Source organism: Gallus gallus, chromosome 2 (assembly GCF_016699485.2).
Source record: "Gallus gallus isolate bGalGal1 chromosome 2, bGalGal1.mat.broiler.GRCg7b, whole genome shotgun sequence".
NCBI lineage: Eukaryota > Metazoa > Chordata > Aves > Galliformes > Phasianidae > Gallus > Gallus gallus.
This window is the reverse complement of record NC_052533.1, coordinates 148,952,893-148,977,215: the sequence shown is the minus strand read 5'-3', so window position 1 is coordinate 148,977,215 and position 24,323 is coordinate 148,952,893. Positions and strand designations below refer to the sequence as shown.

At 49.0% G+C, this 24,323-nt stretch overlaps 1 protein-coding gene across 50 annotated transcripts in view; it reads left to right on the top strand.

Annotated features, from left to right (window-relative positions):
* The window catches only part of SCRIB (scribble planar cell polarity protein), a 104,752-nt gene that overhangs the window by 41,688 nt on the left and 38,741 nt on the right, over positions 1-24,323 (top strand). For 33 of the 50 annotated variants that reach the window (XM_040696178.2, XM_040696215.2, XM_040696210.2 and 30 more), the window contains 11 exons: positions 2,084-2,173; positions 2,814-2,891; positions 5,677-5,991; positions 6,440-6,520; positions 11,325-11,582; positions 11,817-11,927; positions 16,348-16,524; positions 18,308-18,424; positions 22,487-22,675; positions 23,691-23,810; positions 24,070-24,126. In XM_040696178.2, the coding sequence (XP_040552112.1) occupies positions 2,084-2,173; positions 2,814-2,891; positions 5,677-5,991; positions 6,440-6,520; positions 11,325-11,582; positions 11,817-11,927; positions 16,348-16,524; positions 18,308-18,424; positions 22,487-22,675; positions 23,691-23,810; positions 24,070-24,126 (1,593 nt within the window). The remainder of the gene's footprint in view (positions 1-2,083; positions 2,174-2,813; positions 2,892-5,676; positions 5,992-6,439; positions 6,521-11,324; positions 11,583-11,816; positions 11,928-16,347; positions 16,525-18,307; positions 18,425-22,486; positions 22,676-23,690; positions 23,811-24,069; positions 24,127-24,323) is intronic. The other 17 variants (XM_040696222.2, XM_040696221.2, XM_040696217.2 and 14 more) reach the window with 4 other exon arrangements.

The following is a 24,323-nucleotide window of genomic DNA, read 5'->3' as shown; positions in this document are numbered from 1 at the left end:
GCTCCAGGCCCTTTGTCATCTCTCAGGCCCTCTGCTGGGGTCCTTCTAGGAGATCCCTGTCTTTTTGGACCTGGGGTGCCCAGGAGTGGACACAGGATTCTAAGTGTGGCCTCACCAGGGCAGAGTAGAGGGCAAGGATCAATTCCCTCCATCTGCTGGCCACGCTCTTCTTATTACGGTGTTTTTATGGGAGGACTCATTTGCTCTGGAAGTTTAAAATCATCTTTCTACATACGTTTATATCCCATTCAAGCCCATTTGCAGTTCTGGCAGTGTCTTTAAACTTGATTCCATCTGGTTCCTCCTCGGAGTTCTGTTTTTTCAGTTAACCCTATTAGACATGAGGTGCACGGAGGTTCTTCGCCCTCAGCCCAGTTGTTTTTTTCTGGCAGATTTCCCCATGTTTTTAGTCTGGTTTCAGTGAATTTGTGAAATCTGTCGTTCTGTGGTTAATCTTTCAGTTAGTTTCAGTAGCCAGCACACTGTGCAGCTGGAAGTGACTTCAACCAGTGACGCTGCATATTCCTTGTTCCTTGTCAAAACCACGACAGAAATGGTGATTTGGACACAAATCATTCAGTCACTGATTGAAACCATCAGCTGTCTTAGTTGGAAACATCTCCATCGTGTTACTAAAGCAGTCTATAGTCCATGGGTGGGAAGCTAGTTTTCTGTAATTGCTAAAGGTTTTTTGCATCATTAGGTAGAAGCCTCGGGAGTATTATCACAACCCAGTGAGACTGGAGGATGGAAGGTGGATGTTTTTAGTTACAACCTAATGAAGGTTTTCACACAAGCAGGACGTATCTGATCTACAACGGGCTTTAAAATGTGCTGTCAGTGATGTAGGATGCTATCTAAAGACCACCACCTTTTTATCTCAACTGAATAAATCCGCGTCTTTCAGTATTTGGGTTTAATTCAGCCTCCGGGTCTTGCACTACAGACATACCGAGGAAGTGGCAAAGAACCCCATTCTAGTTGTGCATTTCCTGGGGTTTTTGATCTTCGTAGCATGCGAAGACCCTGCAGGCTGTTGCTTTTTTCCCTGTGGAAAGTGAAGAAGGGTTTGAAGGGAGAGCATTAAGGAAGGTGTTTCCTGCTTCTTTGGTTGCCATGTTATCTGGCCAAGCCAGGTGGACCCGATGGTGAAGCTGGACACCTCTGCAGCAGCCACTCTCTATTCTGGACTTTGCAGAGAACTGACATCTGGAGGACAGCAAATTGGGTTCTCTCCAGAAGCCTCTGTATATTTCTGTCACTTAACCTCACCAGCTCCTTGGCCCTGACAGATCCCAGAGTGTCCTGTCTGTCCTATTCCTTTCGCTTTCCTACTACGTGCTCCCTGCCTTCCTTCTCACGTCTGGGGCAACAAGGACAGTTTGTGTTGGTGTCCTGGATGTAGGCAGTGTCATTTAAAGTTTGAGGAAATGTTTGCTGTTGGAGGGGGCCATAATTCAGTGTGTGGAGGTGGGAAATGGAAAGAAGAGACTTCTGGATAGTGCAGCCACCTTTCTGAGCTTGCACATGCAGAAGGGAGGAGAGGAAGGAGCCACTGGACAAGACAGATGGCTTTTCCAGAGTCACACATTGATTTCCATCAACACAGTAAAGCCAGGTGTCCCTCCAGGGTGTTCTAGGTGTGCCATTCTTGTGCCTGCATGCTTCACTGGGATAGCCCTCCATCTCCCAGCAGCTGTACAGAATGCACCCCAAAGGGAGCTGTGTGGTAGAGCTGGACTGTGATAGAACGCCATCCCTGTTTCCTTACCCAGTCCTGTCCCACTGTTCAGTTTGCTTTATGGTGGACATCTCATTCCAGTGTGTTCGTTACAGCCAAACTGACTCTTGGTCTTGAGATACAGTTCAGGACTCGGCTGTGAGAAATGGTTTAACCATATTGTAACCTTGGTCCCTTTGAGACAAGGATAACAAGCTTGCATAAATACATGAGCGGAAGCATGCAGATAAAGTCTGTGCTCTTGTGCATGTTCTCTGAAGTCGTCATCCTTTGCTCTTCAAGATGTTTGTGGCACTCTCCCTGCCTGTGCTGATGTGTAACTCATGTCCATTCTGCTTCCAGCTGACACTGACTATCGTGCGGCAGACGGGGGGGCTGGGCATCAGCATCGCAGGGGGCAAGGGCTCCACCCCCTATAAGGGTGATGATGAGGTAAGGCTCTGGGCTGTGTCATTATGGAGGCACCCACTATCAGGGACTGCTTCTCTGTAGCTGTATGTTGGACGTCCATACGTAGGAGCTTTGTGATTGGGGTGGGATTTCACAAAGCAATGTGGGAGCAGCCCTCGGCCTGCCCAGTAGAAGGGTGTAAAGGACCAACAAAAAGCACTTTCTGGCTTCCTGGGGTCTGCTCGGTATGTTTCACCCCTGGACTGGAGTGCAGAGGCACAGCTTCTAGAGCCTTCCTGCTACTGACCACCAGCTGCAATGAGAACAGCAGTTTCTCTCCCACCTGTCTTTGTATACAGGACTCTAAAGGAGAGAAGTACAGGGTTGGCTTAAGCACGTGTGATAGCATCAGCTGTGCTGTTCTCCCTGTACTGGAAAAGGATTCACGCTTCCCTTTTCCCTTTTGTCACCTGCAGGGTAGCCATGGGATGGAATATCTTTTTCCCTTCTTACCATTTCCTGATAGGGGTGATGTGAATGTCACGTCCCCACATCCAGGGTATGGGGTTGGCAAGGGATTTCCCCTTTCCCATAAGGTGGATGAGGTGGTGTGTTCTCCTTCCGTGCTTTACAGGGCTGAGGAATGGACTCCATCTCCTTAACACACTTCTTTTTTTCCCAGGGCATCTTTATTTCCCGTGTGTCAGAGGAGGGACCTGCAGCTCGCGCAGGGGTTCGTGTTGGGGACAAGCTTCTGGAGGTAAGAGCCTGGCTGCTGTGAGGACATAAATAGTTTTAATGAGTGGAGGGGTGTGGGCTGATGCTTATATCCTTTTCGCTGGTCTGGAGGCCATATCGAGTATCAGGAGCTGAGAAGACAAAATCCTCCTAGCTCCAAGTGTAGGTTGTTTGATTAACATTACCCTGAATCTTTTGCTTCTTTATAAGGACAGAAGTCGTTCCTGCATTCACCCTCCCTGAATGAAGTGTTGCATAAGTGAGGGTGGTGAGGCACTGAACTGGTTGCCCTGAGGTGTGGTGGATGCCCCATCCCTGGAGACTTTCAAGGCAAGGCTGGACCAGGCCCTGGGCAACCTGACTGAGCTGTGCATGTCTGTGTTCACTGCAGGGGAGTTGGACCTGATGACCTTTAAAGGTCCCTTCCAACTCTGAGGGTTCCATAGTTCTGCAACTCAGACAGGAAGAAATGCTTATGAGTGCGTCCACGTGCCCAGCAGGCAGAGCAGCCAGCCTCTTATCTGCTGTCCCCTTCTACTTTCTTATAAAGGGTAAAAGTGAACCTTGTAATATAAATCTTAACCTCTAGCCAGCCAAATGCCTCTCCAGATTATTTGAGGCATGATTAATCGTACGAGATTGAGATCCACTTGAGGAAAGATTGATTGTGTTCCGCAGGGAATAGATGTCATTACAGTATTGGATAGAGACCAAAAGAAAAGTGGTCTGCATTTGGGGCACTGTGCTGTGCTTGCGAGAGCTGATGGTGGTGTCTTATGCCCTCCTACCACTGCAGTCTATATCTGGGCAGCAGAGATCTGGCATCTACCTGACTATGTTCCCTTCTTTTTCACCACTCAACCTGGCACTGACTGTGGTAGAAGACAAAGTATTGTATGGTTATGTAATTTGAAGTTTTATATTTATTTCGTGAGAAAAAGTGGATTCTGGCATTTCAAAAGCTACCTTGTTTACTTCTACAGCTGCAAGGTTGGTTGTTTGGATAACTCCATGAAGTTTTAGCCCAAAAAGAGGTATCCATGTGATGATCTAGTCTGATTTCTTCTATATTTCAGGGCCTTAAGTGCCACCCTGCATCCTTGTGCTGCATGCATTGTATTGTATTTTGCTGCAGAAAAAGGAGAGTCAGCCCTTGGGGATTTTGAGAGATGAATGAGTATTCCTTTTTCAACAATTAAACTGATGGCACCGTGTGATTTCATGGCAGATAGATACCTTTTCAGTTAAAGATTTGGGAAAAGACTCTTTGTCAGTTCCAATTTACCTTCCCATGATGTCCATTCATCTGTGCCTCCTGCAAAATCAGATGTACCCTCACAACATTACCCTTATTCTTTCTAAAATACTGTTACATCTGCTAGTCAGGTATGGCTGAGGCATGTCAGGTTTGGACTCTGTTCTCCTTGGCTTTGAGTGGCAAGGAATCTCTCTTCCCCTCTAGAGTAGAGATAGTATTGCTCAGTAATGAAGGCTGTGATGGGATAAAGGATCTTAAATGCCCTGAAGTAGGAGAGATTAGATTTAAAGTAGATTTGGGACCATAGAATTGTAGTTGAAGAGATCTGTAAGGATCACTGAGTCCAACTCCAGGCTCCACACAGTACCACCACTCCTTCAAGTCCTGAATTCAAGGTGTTGATGAGGAGTTCAAAGAGCCCTAAGATGGAGCGCTGCAGAACCCCACCAGCTTGATGGAACCCCACTGACTACAGCTCTTTGAGCCCAACCCATCAGCCAGTTGTTCACCCACTGTATTATGGATTTAGGCAATACATGCATGAGGGAAGCTTCCTTGCAGGGCAGCAGGTGACGTCGGTACCAGTGGGGACAGGGTGACAGCAGAGAGCTTTGTAGGGAATCATAGGATGGTGATGAGTTGGAAGCGACTTTTAAAGGCCATCTGGTTCAACTCCCCTGCAAATAATAGGGGCACCCACAGCAATATCAGCGTGCTCAGAGCCTAGTCCAGCCTGATGATGAAATGTGCTTACGTTGGGGAGTGGTGTCTCACTGGTGACAGTGACAGGATGAGGGGAAATGGCCTCAAGTTGTGCCAAAAGAGGTTTAGGTTGGATATGAGGAAGAACTTCTTTACAGAAAGGGTTGTTAAGCACTGGAATGGGCTGCCCAGGGAGGTGGTTGGGTCACCATCCCTGGCTGTGTTTAACAGCCATCTGGATGTGGTACTCAGGGACATGATTGAGCGGAGGGCTGTTGGAGTTGGGGTAGGATGGTTGGGTTGTGGTTGGATTCAATTATCTTTGAGGGCTTTTCCAACCTGAGCAATTCTATGGTTCTATTCTATGATTCTGTGGGACCCCATAACCTAGGATCCCATAAACCAGACCGGAGACCCCATAAGTCAGACTGGGGTCCCCACAACCCAGACTACAGACCCCATGGGACCCCATATCCAGACTGGGGATCCCATATCCCAAACTGGAGACCCTGTAAGTCAGACTGAGGACCCCATGGGTTTAGGTTGGATATGAGGAAGAACTTCTTTACAGAAGGGGTTGTTAAGCACTGGAATGGGCTGCCTGGGAAGGTGGTTGGGTCACCATCCCTGACTGTGTTTAACAACTGTTTGTACGTGGTGCTCAGGGACATGATGGAGCGGAGGGCTGTTAGAGTTGGGGTAGGATGGTTGGGTTGTGGTTGGACTCAATTATCTTTGAGGCCTTTTCCAACCTGAGCGATTCTATGAAGGCTGGAGCTATCCACGTGGGCTGGTGGGAGGAGTGCCCATGAAGGGCAGGGTTGTGCCTGGCTCTCTCCATCCCCAGGTGAACGGTGTGTCCCTGCACTGCGCGGAGCACCACGTGGCAGTGGAAGCGCTGCGTGGGTCGGGGAGCTCTGTCTCCATGACGGTCCTGCGGGAGCGGATGGTGGAACCAGAGAACGCCATCACCGTCACTCCGCTGCGCCCCGAGGACGACTACAGCCCTCGGGAGAGGAGAGGTGGCCTCCGCTTCCCGGAGCGACCCGAGGGGGCACCACCCACCGAAAGATACTCCACCTGCTTGATGCGCAATGAGAAGGGTCTGGGCTTCAGCATCGCTGGTGGCAAAGGCTCCACGCCATACCGGGCTGGTGACACGGTCAGTGCCAGCTCTTTGGGAAGGAAAGGGGCTCCAATCTCTGCATCTTGGCACTGCTTGAGGAGGCAGCACGGGGTCTTTTCCTCGCTTTGGGCAGGAGGCAGCAGGGCACGGCCTGGGGGCTCTGAGCTGTCCTGCCCTGCTGAGAGATGGAATCTGCTCTTCACTCAGGGAAAGAGAGAAGTTCAGAAGGAGGTGGGGCCGAGGCTTGCAATCCCTGCCAGTGACATTTAATCCTGCTGCTGTCCTCTTGACATATGGTCTGGGCTCTTGGCCACACGAAGGCTTTCCTGCAGGTGGCTCCGGAAGCAGAAGGGGGTTTGCTGGAGTGAGGAACAAGGGGAAAGGGAGGGTTCTGCAAAGAGGAGTGGGCTGAGACCCGCCTGCTGTCAGGGAGCAAAGCCTTGGGGAGGCACGGGAGTATCTGACCCTTCTGATTGCATTTCAGGGGATTTTCATCTCACGGATCGCAGAGGGAGGTGCAGCCCATCGGGATGGGATCCTGCATGTAGGAGACCGGGTCATCTCGGTGAGTGTGGGTGGCTTGTGATCAGCAGGAGGGAATGGGAAGGGGCTGACTGCCCTTGGGGCAGCAGGCACAAGTACAGTTCCCTGCCCTGCCTCAGCTGTTTTCCTGCCTTTAATGCTAGATTTTGGAGTCCCTTTTTTAAGCTCCTCGAAGGGAAGGGATGTGCAGGGGCACCGCTGCTCCCTGCAGAGAGCAAGGCAGCAAAGGTCAGAGCTGGCTGAAGGAGAGGGAGGGCAACATGGAGCCGGGCAGGGCACACGGAGTGCTTCCTCTGCTTTCATTTCAACCTCTGGCCCCAACTCCCCTCCTGTTTGTGCTGTGATACAGATCTCACTGCTGCCTCTAACCTCAGTCTTTCTGCCTAATGTGTCACTGGCTCCTCTCCTGCGGGGAGAGCCTGCTGAACCTCCTGACCTCCTCCCAAGCTCGCATGCTGCCTCCAGGTGAAAGCTCCTGCCTCTTGGTGCTGGTGGTGGGTTTCTGATCCAGCTGTTGTGGTAAGAGCACGTGTTACCACAGAGCTGGTGTGGGTAAACACTGATACAGCCTCGTCAGTGCTGGCTTCTGTCTGCTCTATCCCTAGGCTGGGGGCTGTGTTGTATTTGCTCTGGCACAAAGCTGTAGTGGAGCTTTGGCCCAGGTCTGGCAGACATATCCTGCCAGGAGACCTGAACTGGTACAACATCTCTCCTTGTTTCCTAACGCTCCTCTCTCCTCCCAGAACCAAGCCTTGGTTGTTGTCAGACAGAATCGTGGAGGCATGGAGTGGTTTGGGTTGGGAGGGACCTTAAAGACCATCCAGGTCCAACCCCTGTGCTGTGGGCAGAGATGCAACCATCCAGCCTGGCCTTGAACACGTCTAACGCTTCTCTGGACAACCTGCTCCAGTGCCTCACCAGCCGCATAGTGAAGGATTTCCAATTGTCTAATCTAAATCTTCCTTTTTTCATTTAAAGCCCTTACCCCTTGTCCTACTATTACACTTCCTGGTGAAGGTTCCCTCCCCGTAGCCCAAATTACTTTGTTTTTGCTCTTCTTTTGATTGTCCACTGACATGGAGGCATGACTGAGGGGCATGATTGCCCGTTGTATGGTGTTTGTTGGCTCTGCCTGTGGCAAGAAGGAATCGTGAGATTTCAGAACGGAGTCAGAAGTCAAACCCTGTTCCATCCCTATATTCATATCCATGGGCATTTTCATTCACATCAAACCACTGATATAATGCCTGCACCTTCCAGCAAGTGTCTGACTGCAGCAGCCCCAGCAGGCATGCCTCCTGGTAGCAGCTGTTCTTCTGCCTTTCCTTCCTGTGGGGTGCACTGTTAAATGTGATACCCATGTGGTGGTGGTGTTACATCCTGAGACCTCTCATATCTCCTTGGTGATATTTATTCCTTGAGAGTTTCTGCTCATTCTAAGAAATGCATGAGCAGCTCTGGGAGTTTTACCCCATCTCAGGACAAATCTGCAGCAAGGTCAGGCCCCTGGAGCTGCCCTGGATGCTGAGAATATCTGTTCACCTCGAAACTGTGTCTAAGTGACAGAAGTCCCAATTTGTCACAACTTTTCTGAAGCAGTGATTGCCCCCCCCCCTTTTTTTTTTTTTTTTTTTTTGAAGGCTTTTCAGGACATGGTGATAAACCAGATGTGTTCTGCAGGTTGCTTGTGTTTCCCTATGGGGAGAGCAGGAGGGCTCTGGTTGGGATGCAGTCTGTAGGTCCAGCAGGCAGAAGCCTACTTAACAGTCGTCCTAGTCATTCCTGTTTTGCCAAAGAGTTTTTGGCAAGGAGGTTTTTCCCCCAGAGGGTGGTGATGCACTGAACAGGTTGCCCAAGGAGGCTGTGGATGCCCCATCCCTGCAGGCATTCAAGGCCAGGCTGGATGTGGCTCTGGGCAGCCTGGTCTGCTGGTTGGTGACCCTGCACACAGCAGGGGGGGGTTGGAACTGCATGAGCATTGTGGTCCTTTGCAACCCAGGCCATCCTGTGATTCTGTGATTCTTGAGGAAGGAAATACAGCACAGCTTTGTGGTCTTCCCCTGTGCTCTGTACCATCCTGGACTTCTCTGCAGGGAAGGGCCAGGAAAATTCCCTTTATTTTCTTCAGGGAACTTTGAGTACATGAATTGAAGAGCCCAACCTATATCTCTCTTCAAAGTTAATACCCCACAAAGCTCACCAGTGACTGATTACTAACTCTCCAGCCTTCTCCATGTTCTCATGTCTCTTATGAGTCAGACCCTGACAGAGTCTTGTGATGGACATCTTGAGAGTCATCTTGGTGGTGGAAGACGTGGGGTAGAAAGCATATGGAGCAGGGAGGTAATGTTGGAGAGTTTGTTTGAGAATCATAGAGTCATCAGGGTTGGAAAAGACCATGAAGATCATCAAGCCCAACCATCACATCTGGGAGGGAGATTCAGGACTGGGAGCAGTGGCCAAGGGCAGCTGGTTTTTGGGGATAGGTCTGGGATTAAACAGAAGAACCCTTATCTGGGGGAGACTGAGGGCAGTAGTGATGCATGAGAGTCCTAACGAGCTATTGATGCTGAAAATTCTGTCAAGGGCTGTTAGATGGGACACGCTGTGAGTGAAGGACATCTTGTGTCCTCATCCATTGGCACCTGGAGGAATGCCACTGTATACATTTGGTCCAACCACTCTCATCTTCTTATCAGTGGTGGGAAAAAATAATAAAATCCATGGAATATCCCTAGTTGGAACGTTATCCATGAGGATCGTGGAGTCCAGCTCCTGGCTCTGCACAGAACCACCCAAAAATCAGGCCCTAATGGTACCTTTTCAGCAGTTTGCTTAATGATCCATCTGTGGGTGCCCTGAGTCTTGTCTGCTATCTGCTCTTCATTAGGTTGTGTATCTGCATGTTATTAATCTTTCCTACTTACTGCCTTGTCTTCTGTGCTGACGAGCCATTACCTGGGTGCTTCTGCTTCCTTCCTGGAGCCTCTTCCTGTGTGATAATGTGCAGACTGACATCTTCACCTCCTTGTTGGTCCTCAGCAGTTGGTGCCAAAGGTGTCCTTTGGGGACAGATGTCTCAGTGCAAGAGGAGAGACTGTGGGGATGAGAGTTTCCCATCTGTGTCACAACTGGGAGCTGTCTCACCTGTCTGTTAGTGGGGCAGTCAGGATCTGGCTCTGTGAGCAGGCAGCATTGCTGGGAGCCCCAGATGGAGTGACAAAATCCCTGCTGTGGTCTGAACCCCCACTGCCATAGAGGAGCACAGCTGGCAGTGGATGGCATGGGCAGGTGGGCTGGGCAGTGGTGGTGTTGGTGAAGTTTCTGGGCAGAGCTTCCTCAGACAGCATGCAGCCAACTTTGCCCAGAAACTGCTATTTTGGAAGGAGCCTGGGAGTGGTTATAATAATTCTGGGGGTTAAATGGTGAGGAATGAGGCTACAAACTCCAGCTGCTGTGGCTGTTACGTTATTATTTCATAGGCTGACCAGCCACCATCTGAGCAGCTGCTGCTTTCACATCTTTGTTGTTCATTTTGGAAAGTTTTTTCAGAACTTAAAGAACCTTTTAATTTTTAAAGTTAATGCTTCCGTGGCACATTTGGTCCTTCTGGCAGTGTTCTAGCTTAGCTCTCCTCTCAGTTCATGTCCCTTGTATTCTCACGGAGAACAGTCGCATCCTTCCTGATCCCTTCTAGTCAGGCTGCGTTATATCTTCTTTCTGTCGGCAAGGCTGTTCCTCTGCTTGTCCTACAAGCTTTTCTTTGTACCTTTTGTCCATTTTGTTAACTTTTATTAGATATTCCTGTTTCTTTAGTGGGAAGAATGACAAAAGAGCACAGTTTTTTAGATGAAGTCTCTCCAGTGCTCTACAAATGGCATTGCTGTTTCCCTCTGCACTGCAAGTGCCTCTTTGTTGAAAGCATTTGTATCTCTCACTGATACCACAGCAAGATTGGAGAGCATATTGCATTATGTTTTCTTGTCCAAAAGAATTCTCCTTCTCCTTTTGTGTCCATCAGACACTTGCTACTGACTAATTGAATCTCATTCTCGGTGCTTCCAAATGTTTTTATACCTGTAGTACAGTTTTTATGACTTAAAACTGGGACCATCCTCCCATGGTTGCCATAACGTTGCCCAGTGTGGGCAGACAGCAGCCCAGTAGCTCGCAGCAGGTCCCATTGCACGTCACATTGTGCCCTTCAGCTCTCCATCGCCTCTGTCCAAGCTCGGAGGGTGATTGATATGGGCAAATGCCTGAGTACAGAGGCAGCTGATGGCGTGGCACATTGGTGTGCCATGACATCACTTCTGGGAATCGTTGCTTTGCCTTCTTCCCTTGTTAAGGTCATTGGACCCATTCCTCTAATGCAATCATTTGGGCTTCTTTTTCTGTGACCTGGTAGGAAAGCCAGAATGCGGAGCCGAAAAGGAGTGGAGGGTATTCTCTTGGTCATGAATATGCAGATAGTCTTAGCAATAGCTAAAGTGGCAGTAGCTGGCTTTGTAGCATCCAGGAGGTGGTGCATCACCATTGGTCTTCATCGTCCTCTGGAGCATCATTGGTGCTGCTTGAGCTTGGAAGTGTGCAGGGAAGGTGAGAGGGGTCAGTGAGCTGTCTGCAAAGAGGATTGTGGTCAGCCAGGGATGAGAGGTCTCCTGGGTCCCTTTCCAAGGCAGGAAGGACCGTTCTGAGTTATACCACGCTTTGGGAAACAGACTTTGAGAGGGGCAGGGCGTCAGCACGGGTCTCAGGGTGTGTGTGTTTGGAATGCCAGACATGCTCAGGTGATGGTCTGACACTGAGTTTGCGGGTTGTTCTAGATCAATGGGGTAGACATGACAGAAGCCAGGCATGATCAGGCCGTAGCGCTGCTTACCGCATCCTCCCCCACCATCGTCCTGCTGGTAGAGAGAGAGGGTGCAGAGCAGCCCAGCGAGGGAGACGCGCCCGGCGCACCGTGGGTGCGCATGCACTCCCCACCACCACCCCCCAGCCATGGGGAGAGCCCAGCAGAGGAGATGCCTTCGCTGCAGAGGAACCAGCTCTCTAAAGGCCTGGAGGATCAGTACCCCATTGAGGTGAGCCACTGGAATAGGGGGTGGTAATTGGGTAATAGGTATATGGTATTGAGTGTCTTTGGTTTGAAAACGTGGTCAGGTGATGAGGGCTGGGTGGGTTGTTGGGGTATGGAGAAGTAATGGGGAACCCTCTTGTCCTGTGGGAACTTGTCTTGTGCTCACTCACACAGAGCATCCCTGATTCTTAATGGGATGTTCTTCATTCTCCGTGACTCTGCTCCTTGTGCCTTCCAGGAAATTCACCTCGTAAAAGCAGGAGGTCCTCTGGGGCTCAGCATCGTGGGAGGCAGCGACCATTCGAGCCACCCGTTTGGGATTCATGAGCCAGGGGTTTTCATTTCAAAGGTAATGCCCAGCAGTGAACATTCCTGAGTTGTTTTCATTATTGGGGTTAAGATGGAGGATTTTGATGCAAGAGTCTGAAAAGTACAATATAGGTTAAAAAAAATAAATGGGATGAGGAGGAGGAATGCATGCATATGTAAAGTGTTAATTTCTATTAAATATCTCTCTGCTGTTTTAGAAGTCTGAACGATTTCATAATAATCTGCTGAAACCTCTCTGTGGAAAGACAGGGAGCTGTTGGAGAGGGTCCAGAGGAGGCCACAAAGATGCTCAGAGGGCTGCAGCACCTCCCCTACAAAGACAGGCTGAGGGAGCTGGGCTTGTTGAGCCTGGAGAAGAGAAGGCTGCGGGGTGAGCTCATTGCAGCCTTCCAGGACCTAAAGGGAGCCTCCAAACAGGAGGGGAGGCAACTCTTTGAGAGGGGAGATAAGAGCAGGACAGGGGGCAATGGTTTGAAGCTGAAGGAGGGCAGGTTGAGGTTGGATGTGAGGGGGAAGTTCTTTCCTCAGAGAGTGGGGAGGTGCTGAACAGCTGCCCAGAGAGGCTGTGGATGCCCCGTCCATCCGTGGAGGTGTTGAAGGCCAGGTTGGATGGGGCCGTGGGCAGCCTGGGCTGGTATTGAGTGTGGAGGTTGGTGGCCCTGTGTGTGGTGGGGGGTTGGAACTTCGTGATCCTTGGGGTCCTTTCCAACCCGGGCCATTCTGTGAACCTGCAGAGTTCATTCCTGCTGCACTGTCTGGGGATAGTGAGCTTTTGAAATTGCTGAGCTTCTCTTTTAATGAATGCTGCAAAGATGCAAGCATTCCAGAAAACCAGTCATTACTCAGAAGGTGTCAAGAATGGATGTGTAGCTGTAAGGAAAAGCAGAATGCTCCTGCATCCAGGCCAGTGTACTTCAGTGCTGCCTTACAGTGCTGCCAAGGTTCTGTAAAAAACAAGCTAACACAGCAGTGGAATTTGCCAGCCTTTGCTAAGACTCGTTCAGCTGTCAGCTAGCTGGAGATCACACTAGGAAATATTGCAGTCTTTAACTGGATTGTCACATTGGGTTTTACATGCACCACACTGTTGCAAAGCCAGTGAATCTGACAGTATATGATCCCTGTAACTGTACATCTATGCACAGACTTAAAAATTAAACTCTTTCTTCGTTTAATTACATTTTTTTTTCTGCCAGCAGAAGAGAATTCTCTTAAGAAGGGAAGATGCATTAAAACCACCTCCTTTCTCCCAAACTGCTCCCACCTTGCACTGCAGCTGGCTGCTGTTCTCCAGATCTCTGTCTGCCTGCAGACATTCCCATTGCCTTTTTAAGAAAGCCACTCTGTTTATCATGAATGTGAGGGCTGGTCGAACCTTTCAAAGGCTCAACAGAGGGGCAAAGCCCCCAGCACTCACAAGAAGGGTTAAAATCCTACCTTGTGGTCTGCCATCAAGCCATCAAAAAGGAGATGGGTGTAAGCACGTGAGAGGGATTGAAATATCCAAAGTAAGGTGTTGAATCTGGGGTGAGCCCCCTGGCGGGGGCTGGCTTTTATGGGCTCAGCAGGTTTCTGCCATTGCTGGAGACAAATGCTTTGGGCAGTGTGGTTTCCATTTGTGAAGACCTTTGGGGGTGTGAAGATGAAGCTTGAGCTCCTCCCAGCACTGCCAAGGAGGGCTGTGGGCTGGGTTTATGTCTCCATCACCTTTGCACGGACTTCCTCCTTTGGAGGAGGTTCAGGTTGGATATCAGGAAAAGGTTCTTTGCTGAGAGGGTGGCTGGGGACTGCAGCAGGCTCCCCAGCAAAGCGATCACAGCACCAAGCTTGTCATAGTTCAAGAAGTGTATGGACAACACTCTCAGTCATATGGTCTTATTTTTGGGTGGTACTATGTGAAGCCAGGAGTCAGACTTGATGATCCTTATGGGTTCCTTCCAACTCAGGATTTTCTATGATTCTAGCATTCAACCTCACATTCTCTGTCCAGTGGTAACACTGGCAGATCTTACTCAGGGACAGTTCACAAGCCACTCACTTATTGCAGCCCTTTTCCATGGAAGGCAGCCACATTCATTACACTAGAGATGTTGGGGAGGATACCCCTGCCCAGCCCTCTCTGCATCCATGCATCCATCTTCCCTTGAAGGTGCTGATTCTGTCTCCTCCATGGCTTCAAGTCCCAGGACATCTTTACCTATCAGTGAGGAAGCACACTTGGGTCTGCTCTGTGCCCATGTCCCAGTGGTTTCTCTGAGTGTCCCATTCTTGTACTGCTGATTTGGTGATTAGGAGTCCTGTATTTAGCCTGTTTACCACCTTCACGTTGTTGTGACCCTCATTTATGTTCCTTCTTCAGCTTTCTGTCCAAAATCAAGAGTTGTGGCCTTTGTTTCTCCTTACAAGGTGCTGCTTCATTCTCTCGTTATCTTAGTTGCCTTTCTCTGAACCTCCTCTGACTCCACTGTGGCCTTCTTAAATGTGGGATAAGAGGATCATTTGAGTTGTAAGGAGCCTATAGAGGTCATTTGGTCTCAGATCTTAGAGGAACTTGCTGAGATCCTTGTCATGTTCTGAGTGCCACCAAAAATGGAGATCCCACATCCTCTCTGGGCATCTGTTCTAATGTTCAGCTATCGTTACAAAGAATGTTTTATTCCTACCACTTAGTTTCCTTTGTTCCATCTCTTTTCCCTTGCCTCTCTCCCTTCGGAGAGTCATGAATCCCACAATCCCAGAACCATAGGGGTTGGAAGGGACCTCTGAAGCTCACCCAGCCCAACCACCCTCTCTAGAAGTTCCCCAGAGCAGCTTGCACGGGAAAGCGTCCAGATGAGTTTGCCAGTGTCTTTCTGTGTCTTTCTTCTACCCCAGATGCAAGTGCTGGTTAGTGGGGAATAATCACTTCTCTCAACTTACAGCTTACTCTCTTGCAGTACAGCCCAGTGTGTACCCTCTGGTATTGCAGTGGTACACTGCTGACTTATCTTAGGTCTCTGCAAGGACACGTTGATGTCCTGTTCGTTTTCCCTGACACTATACAGTATATCCTCTTTCTTTTGTAGCTTCTTCACCTGATAGCACAGCACTGTGTCAGAGGCCTTACTGAATTGCAGACAGATGACATCAGTCACCTTCACACGTCCACTGGCAGTAAGGCCATCACAGAAGGCCACTGGGTTGGTCAGGCAGGACCTGCCTTTGTTGAAGCCACACTCGTTGTCCCATATCACCTTTCTCTCTCAGAAAACTTGACAGAGGAATTAGGTTAAAATAATAATATGAGAACGTGAGAACATACTGAATGGCATTTTAGAGCAAATCTTACTTCATTCGCTGTTTTTCATGGATGAAGTGGCTTGGTATGTGTTGTGATTTTTCTGGTGATAGCATCTAAGTACTGCACGGTTTCTTTTGCTCCCTATCCTACAGAGGATGGGGGAAAGAAAGTGAGATGGAAAAGAATGTGCAAGTCTTTGAGACAGAAGCAGTTTAATGAAGGAAGAGCAAAGGCTGTGCACACAAGCCAAGGGAAAAACAAATACTCTCTACTTTCCATCAGCAAACAATCTACAGCACCTCTTGGGAAGGCAGGTCTCAGCACACGCACTGATTGCTCCAGAAAGTCAGCACCATGTCGTTACAGTGCAGAACATACTAAACAGGCTGAAAACAGGGTTATGGTTTCCAAACCATCAGTGCAGTGTCAGTGAGTTGGAAGGGCTTCCAGGCAGATTGCACAGGGATTTGTACCAGACCATATGATATTCAGCTTTAGCAACATTGTGGAAGCAAATCCAAAATTGCAGCCTAGAAACTATAAGTAGAAATATTAGAATTGTAATTGGTAATGAGTAGAAAACAGTAATGTTGATCACTTTTTCCTCTTCAAAGAAATACACTTCAAGGTAACCAAGGGTGATGTTTTGCATCTAGAAGTAATCGGTGTAGACTGGTTCTGCTTTTGCAGTATTTCTTCTAGATTTTTTCTAGAAAGCAGTGACTTTAAAGATTGTTAAAGCATCATAGCAAATGAAACTGCCGTGTTCAGTCACTCAGATAATGAATGGTCATCCAGGTCAGGAACAGTTATCCAAGCAACACTTGGACATGTAATAAGGGAAAGTGGGGATGGAATTTTCCTTTTCATGGAGGCTTTCTGAACATCGTTAACACATCAGTGCACTGAGCAGCTTCTTCACAGATGAATTAATTACCTCTTGGGGAGCTTCAGTTGCAGAGAGAAAGTCAGAATCGCCTCAGAGGATGTTGGAGGGTTGCCTTCAGACACCATAAAAATTGGCCCTTCAACTTTCTGCTGCCGAAGCTGTAACACTCACTCATTTGCTGTTCATCTCAGGAGTGGCCGCAGGCTTCTGTCAGTGCTTCTCCAAGGAAAAATTTCTTTCTCTGGTTGTAACACGAAGGATTTTTTGCAGGTCATTCCCCGTGGGTTGGCGTCTCGCAGTGGGCTCCGGGTAGGGGACAGGATCCTGGAGGTGAACAGCATTGACCTGCGCCACGCAACCCACCAGGAAGCAGTGAACGCTCTGCTCTCCAACACACAGGAGCTGACCGTGGTAGTGAGGCGAGATCCACCACCGCCTGGCATGCAGGTGAGTTCTGAGCAGGGACTGCACTTCCTTCTTCATAGATGGCTCAGCTCTGAAGGCAGTTTCTTATCTAGCTGAAGGTTTGGGTCTGTGGTACAACTGAACTATTGGAACTTTCTGGATCCAGAGGAAGGCCACAAAGATGATCAGAGAGCTGGAGCACCTCTCCTGTGAAGAGAGTCTGAGATTTGGGGTTGTTCAGTCTGGAGAAGAGAAGGCTCTGGGAAGACCTCATTGCAGACACCCAGAACCTAAAAGGGTCCTATAGGAAAACTGGGAGGGACTCTGTCGTGGATTGTAGTGATAATACATGGGGTGATGACTTGAAACTAAAAGAGAGGAGACTTGATTACATATAAAGAAGAACTTATTTCCTCAGAGAGTGCTGAGGCCACAGTACAGGCTGCCCAGAGAAGGGCATTGGGTGCTCCGTTCCTAGAGGTGTTCAGGACCAGGTTGGATGGGGCTCTGGGCAGCCTGATGTAGTGGAAGGTGTCCCTACCCACAGCAGGGGGGATTGGATGATCTTTAAGGTCTGTTCCAACCCAAACTGTTCTGTGATTGTCTTGTGGTGGAATCACAGAATCGCAGGGGTTAGAAGGGACCTCAAGAGATCACAGAATCAGAAAATGGCCCAGGTTGGAAGGGACCCCAAGGAAGCTCCAACTCCCCACCACACACAGGGCCATCAACCTCCACACTCAATATCAGCCCAGGCTGCCCACGGCCCCATCCAACCTGGCCTTCAACACCTCCACGGATGGACGGGGCATCCACAGCCTCTCTGGGCAGCTGTTCCAGCTCTTCACCACTCTCTCTGTCAAGAACTTCCCCCTCACATCCAACCTCAATCTGCCCTCTTTCAGCTTCAAACCATTGCCCCTTGTCCTGCTCTTATCTCCCCTCTCAAAGAGTTGCCTCCCCTCCTGTTTGGAGGCTCCCTTTAGGTCCTGGAAGGCTGCAATGAGCTCACCCCGCAGCCTTCTCTTCTCCAGGCTCAACAAGCCCAGCTCCCTCAGCCTGTCTTTGTAGGGGAGGTGCTGCAGCCCTTTGAGCATCTTTGTGGCCTCCTCTGGACCCTCTCCAACAGCTCCCTGTCTTTCTTGATTGGGGTCCCCACACCTGGATGCAGTACTGCAGATGGGGCCTCACGAGGGCAGAGCAGAGAGGGACAATCACCTCCCTGTCCCTACTGGCCACCCCTCTGCTGATGGAGCCCAGGATCCCATTTGCTTTCCAAGCTGCAGGAGCACACTGCTGGCTCATGGTCAGCTTTCCACCCACCAGGACCCCCAGGTCCTTCTCTGCAGGGCTGCTCTCAAGGGCTGCTCTTTCCAGTCTGTATAAATGCCTGGGATTCTTCTGGCCCAATTGCCAACCCTTGCACTTTTCTGTGTTGAGCCTCGTTAGATTCACCCACGCCCACCTCTCAAGTCTGTTGAGGTTATGGAGTCCAACCCTCTGCTAAAGCAGGTACCCTAAAATAAATCACAGAATCGACTGTCCTGTAAGTTCATATCCAATTGAGGACTGTTGGGAGTCTTTCGCTGTGCCAGTGATGACATTGTGATCAGAACTGATTCTTCTCACGTTTCATGAAGACTAGAGGTAGAAGGTAGACAAAAATACAAAGCCATATAAAAAAGAATCAACTGCCAAATGAGTGAACTGTCCAGGTCAGGTCCCTTTCAGGATTTTTAGAGTATGGCCATCTGCTGAAAGCTTTTCCTCTACAATTCCGGTCTGATCTTAAGCCATAAACAAGGAGATCTTTCTGTATTTTCAGGAAATATGCATTGAAAAGGCTCCAGGAGAAAAGCTGGGCATCAGCATCCGGGGTGGAGCGAAAGGTCATGCTGGAAATCCGTTTGATCCTACTGATGAAGGCATCTTCATTTCTAAGGTACCAGACCACAAACTGCCCCTTGATGGTGTGCAAGCACTGCTAGGAAAAGTGATGATCCCTGAGAGAATTTGTTTTGTGTGCTCTCTCCATTTTTCTCTGGCTACACTGATTCTCTTTTAGTTTCCTCCATCCACTGAAGCATGTGAATATGTTTCTTTTCACATTCTCTCTTTTACAACAGCTGTAAAATTTCTTCTTTCGTTTCCTTTGTTTGCCTTTTTTTGCTATGCAATTTTTGGTCCTTTTTCCATTACGTGAACCCGTGCTTTTTTCTTTTTCCCCTCAGTTCCTATTGCTACCCCACTTGCTTGTGGCCTTCCTACCCAATCAGAGATGTATTTACCTTTGTCACCGAACGCAGCATGAGTTCCTTACTGTGTCTCCTGTGCTGTGCACTGTGTGTTCCCTTTCCTTTGTGTGCATACTTCTTTGTCATGTCGCTTTTCCCCAGGAAGGAGCACCCGCTTTTCAACACAGTGCTATGTATAAGCTAATGCTTTTCTTACCCTTATCAAAAAGCTTTGCAACTTCTTTGCTATCAGTCAAGAGAGCATGGTGGTGAACAGTGCAGTTTCACATCTTTTGCTTGCTGTGAATGTTCTTCTTAATGTCACTAATTCCTTCTCTAGCTGCTATGTAAAGAGCAGAAATACTGTCCCTACTCTGAAGAGTCTTAACCCTTGCTGAATGGTGGACTCTTTGTATCTGCCAGTTAATCATTCCTAATAATGAGCTCAGGGAGGTGGTGGAGTCACCGACCCTGGGGGTGTTCAGGAACCATGGAGATGTGGCACTCTGGAATGTGGTTTAGTGGGCATGGGGGGGTGGGTTGAGGTTTGGACTTGGTGTTCACAGTGATCCTTTCCAACTTGAGTGATTCTGTGCTTCTATGCTATCACACGACAGAGGAAAGGCACGATCTCTAGGGATCCTTGGCTGTCTGAGGGCTGACCGCAGGGCTGTGGTTATAATTAGAGATTTGCTACGAATTAAACAAGGAGTTAACAGCCAGCATAGCTTATTATCACCTTTTCTAGCACTTAGTGTGGATAACAGTTGCACAGCATCATTACAAGTCTCAGTTACATGGGCTTGTTTGTCATCTGGGCAGACCCTCTGTAGATGAGGACAAATTCCTATCAGTTAGCATGCGATACAATCATCACCCAGACTCAGGCTTTAGGAACACGAGGCACAACTCAGGACTCAGAGAAGACAGCGTTGGATGCATCCCAGGCCACGGGGAGTCACAGGTGTTGCCATCCAGCAGCAGTTCTGTTCTGAGTCCCACTGAGGGCTTAATGCTGCCAAATTCCATAGGCAGTGCTCCCAGTGCTGTTACATTTCCCTATTCCAGGACACGGAAGTCACCACTGGTGAGGCCATACCTCAAGTGCTATGTTCACTTTTGGGGCCCTCAGTACAAGAAGGACATTGAGGCCCTGGATTGTGTCCAGAGAAGGGCAGTGGAGCTGTGAGGGGTCTGGAGCACAGTGCTATGGGGAGTGGCTGAGGGAATGGGATGGTTCAGTCTGGAAAAGAGAAGGCTTGAGGGAGACCTCATCGTTCTCTCCAGCTCCTGAAAGGAGGTTGGAGCGAGGTGGAGGTTGGCCTTTGCTCCCAGCTAACAGCTATAGGACGAGAGGCGATGGCCTCACATTGCACCAGGTGAGGTTCAGGTTGGATATTAGGAACAATTTCTTCTCAGAAGAGCGGTGATGCAGTGGCACAGCCGCGCAGGGCAGTGGGGCAGTCACCGACCCTGGAGGTGTTCCAGAACCGTGGAGATATGGCACTGAAGGATGTGGCTTAGTGGGCACGGTGGGGTGGGTTGGGGTTGGATGTGGGGATCTTGGAGGTCTGTTTCAACATTAATGATTCTGTGATCTCCTGACAGCCAGCCCCCAGGTACTGACACTGCTGATGGGCGTAACCGTGCTGTCAGTGGCTGCTCTTTTTACCCCCATACTGACCCAGCCCTTGGGTCCTGAGAGCACCACTGCCCCTTGTCACCCTGACAGTGGGGCTCCCCACACCCTGAGGCAGAGAGGGGGTGAAGGGAGGGGGCAGGGCTGTATGTTAGCAGCCACTTACATGCTGTGGGTACTCACTTTGTCATTGGTTGTGCTAACCATGCTGCCAGGGGTAGGGAGCAGAGGGTACTGATCACAGCTGCTTTGGCAGTGTCATTTCAGCTTTACCTCTCAGCTCCCCCAACCCAGTGTGTTTTTCCTGGTTGGCCTATTTTGCCTCTGTATCTCTGCTAGCTGAGATGAAGCGTTGTTTTTCTTTTCTTTCCTCTTTTTTGGGTGTCTGATTACTACATTCTTTCCTCTCAGCCTCCCTTAATTGATGTTTTTGTTGGATCTCTTCATTATCATATATTATTTTAAGTTGTAACCTGGCTCTTCTTTCTTAAAACCTTATTGGTGAAGTGTTACAAGTTGAATACAATCAGAAGCCTTAAATATATCCACAGTTTGAAGTTCATGATCTGTTGCAGTGGGAACAGCGTAGAGTCCCCTGGTGACCTATGAATAATACCGATGACTGTTAGCATTATGGGCATATTTTTCCATGTACTCCTCTTCCTCACGTTATTTCAGCATGTTTTACTGGCATGGTTGTGCATTTGCTCTCTCTGGGAAAGAAAATGGGAGTGTTAGGTCATCTTCCATTTAGCTTCACGTGACAACTTCTATGCATGCCCTTTCCATTCACACATTTACGTGTTTTCCTCTCTGTAGGAAATTGTCTGTATGCATGCATGCCTATTTTCCCTCCTTAAAACCTATTGAAAGACCACATGCAGCATTTACTTCTCCTCTTTTTCAAAGTACTTCTATCTTTTATAAAGTACTAACCCAAATAAATACTCGTCCTTTGCTGACTGTTTTTTCCCCCTCTCCCAGCACTGTGTTCTCTGCATTGTCTTTGTCTTAGAATAGAATCATTAAGGTTGGAAAAGACCTCGAAGATCTTCCCATGCTCTCTGTGCCTCCCTGCTGCCCTGACAACCAGCCCTGCGTGTCCTTGCATTTCCCCCACCCAGTGACCCATCTGGTTCCCCTCTGCTCTCCTTGTTCTCTTGGCATAAATCTGCAGATTGTGCAGAAGATCCTCCCCATTTCCATACTCTTTCTGCAAAGCCTTTCTGTTGCACTGGTCGTAATTCATGTTGGTTCTTTGGTTTGAGACTGGGCATTTGAATTAAAGCCATTATTTGACTTGTGTTCCCAGCGACATCTCCTTGTATATCCAGTGTACCGAGACCTTCATTTGAGCTTGGCCATGCATCCCGTTTTGTTACAAGGTTTTGGTTTCCCATTAGAAGAATTACCATTTAGGGTTCTGTTCATTTCCCCAGCGTGCTTTAAGTTGAGTCCTCTATTTCTGCGCAGTCCCTGATAGCATCTTCTGCTAAATCCATCATTCAATTTCTTTTTCACTTTCCCAGCTTGCATATTTCTCCTACACCAAACGTCATACTTTTTTTTCCTCCTTTCCACGTTGTACCCACAGTAAATCCTGCAGTCTCTTTTCCTTGTCCTAAGGGGAAAAACATTAATAACCCTCCCTTAACTTTACTTCCTTTGTCCCGGTGGCAAAGCATGCACTTTCATTCTCTTCTCAAACATACATTGATACTTGCAGTCTTTAAGACAAACTCTGACATTCCTGCATTGCTTCCCCTGATGGCATTGGTTACACAAGAATCACAGAATCATAGAAAGGCCTGGGTTGAAAAGGACCTCAAAGATCGTTGAGTTCCAACCCCCTGCTATGTGCAGGGTTGCTAAGCACCAGACCAGGCTGCCCAGAGCCACATCCAGCCCTGGAAATATTGATATATGATACAGAGCCTATTGAAATGCACAAATTCTTCCTTTTTAGCTCTCTGTGAATGCATCTAAGGACTTTCATTTGCTTTCCCTGACATGTAGCCTCAGCCTTTTTTCCATGTTTCCTTTGTATTCCTTCTTCCTGATGTGGTCCTTTTCTTCCCTGACCTTCTCTTTACTCCTTGAGTAATGGCACCATTCCACCCATTGACTACAGGTGAGCTCCTCTGGGGCTGCAGCGCGGGACGGCCGTCTCAAGGTGGGGATGCGGATCCTGGAGGTGAACCATCAGAGTTTGCTGGGAATGACACACACAGAAGCAGTGCAAATACTCCGAAGTGTGGGTGATGCTCTCCTGGTGTTGGTATGTGATGGCTTCGATCCCAAGGCTGCGGCTGCCATTGAGGTGAGAAAGGAGGTGCAAGGAGCCCTGCAGAGACCAACATCATTAGAATCCTACAATGTCCTGGGTTGAAAAGGACCACAGTGCCCATTGAATTCCAGCCCCCTGCTGTGTGCAGGGTCGCCAGCCAGCAGACCAGGCTGCCCAGAGCCACATCCAGCCTGGCCTTGAATGCCTGCAGGGATGGGGCATCCACAGCCTCCTTGGGCAACCTGTTCAGTGCGTCACCACCCTCTGGGTGAAATACTTCCTCCTCATATCCACCCTAAACCTCCCCTGTCTCAGTTTAAAACCATTCCCCCTTGTCCTGTCGCCATCCACCCTCGTAAACAGCCGTTCCCCCTCCTGTTTATACACTCCCTTCAAGTACTGGAAGGCCACAATGAGGTCTCCCCGCAGCCTTCTCTTCTCCAAACTAAACAAGCCCACTTCCCTCAGCCTTTCCTCATAGGAGAGGTGCTCCAGCCCTCTGACCATCTTAGTGGCCCTCTGACTATCTTCGTAGTCCTCCTCTGGACCCGCTCCAAGAGCTGCATGTCCTTCCTGTGCTGGGGGCCCCAGGCCTGGACACACTACTGCAGATGGGGCCTCACAAGAGCCCAGTAGAGGGGGAAAGGAGCCCACATAGTTCTGCACGGAAAGTTGCTGCATTTTCCAGCCTTTTGCTGTAGATTTTTTGTTCACCTTTCCCCTCGTGGAAACAGCCACCCTAATCCCATGCCTTCTCAATTTTATTTATTGAGTTTTAGAAAGCTTTTTTTTTTATCCTTTGCTGTAGAACATACACTCAGTCCTTGGTAATCTTATCCCCTTTCTGTACCTGTTTTAATTCAAACTCCCCTTTCCTAACCCTCAATTTCCTTTTGTAATTGACAGTTGAAATAAGGTTTTGAGTTGTGAAGCAGCTCTAACTTGTCTAGGAGCATCTTAGTGCTCTATGTCTGGTAGCCCAGGGTATGGACTCTTGTATGGTATACTATGAGCTTCTGCCATGTTTTATTGTGTTTTTGCTTCATAGATGTCTCCAGGAATTATTGCAAACCCGTTTGCTGCTGGTATTGGGCGCAAGAATAGCTTGGAAAGTATCTCATCCATTGACCGGGATTTGAGCCCCGAGGAACTGGAGGTCCTGCAGAAGGTGGGTGTTCTGGCTATGGCTGGGAGAGTGGTGTGGCATGGAATACTTGTTAAATCACAAGTATTTCCCTTGGTGTGTGGAACCTGCAGCATAACAAGTAGCATAACAAGTAGCAGACTTCATGTTTATGGGATCAGCAGCTCCCAGCAGATGTACCAGCACTGCACTGAGACGTGGCCCTGAAATCTTCCTGAGGTTGCCATGCTCCACGCAGGGAGACAGCATGGGGTGAAGTGGCTCTAACTTTGGTCTCTCCTAGGAGATGGAAATGGTGAGAGAAGCGACTCAGTGGGAGAGAGAAGAAATGGAGAAAGTGGTGAGAGATGTTTCGTGTGGTGGAATTTGGTCTTGACAGCAGTTCTGCCCAGGCTGCAGGCCGTGGCTCAGATCACCTCTACCCAACTGTGATAGCTGTGGGGGCTGTGGGCCTTCTCTCTCCATAGTGCACCTCTCGGTTACTGTAGTTGCTTTTTGGCCTTGGCATACCTTCCTACGTGCCTCTTTGGTGGTATT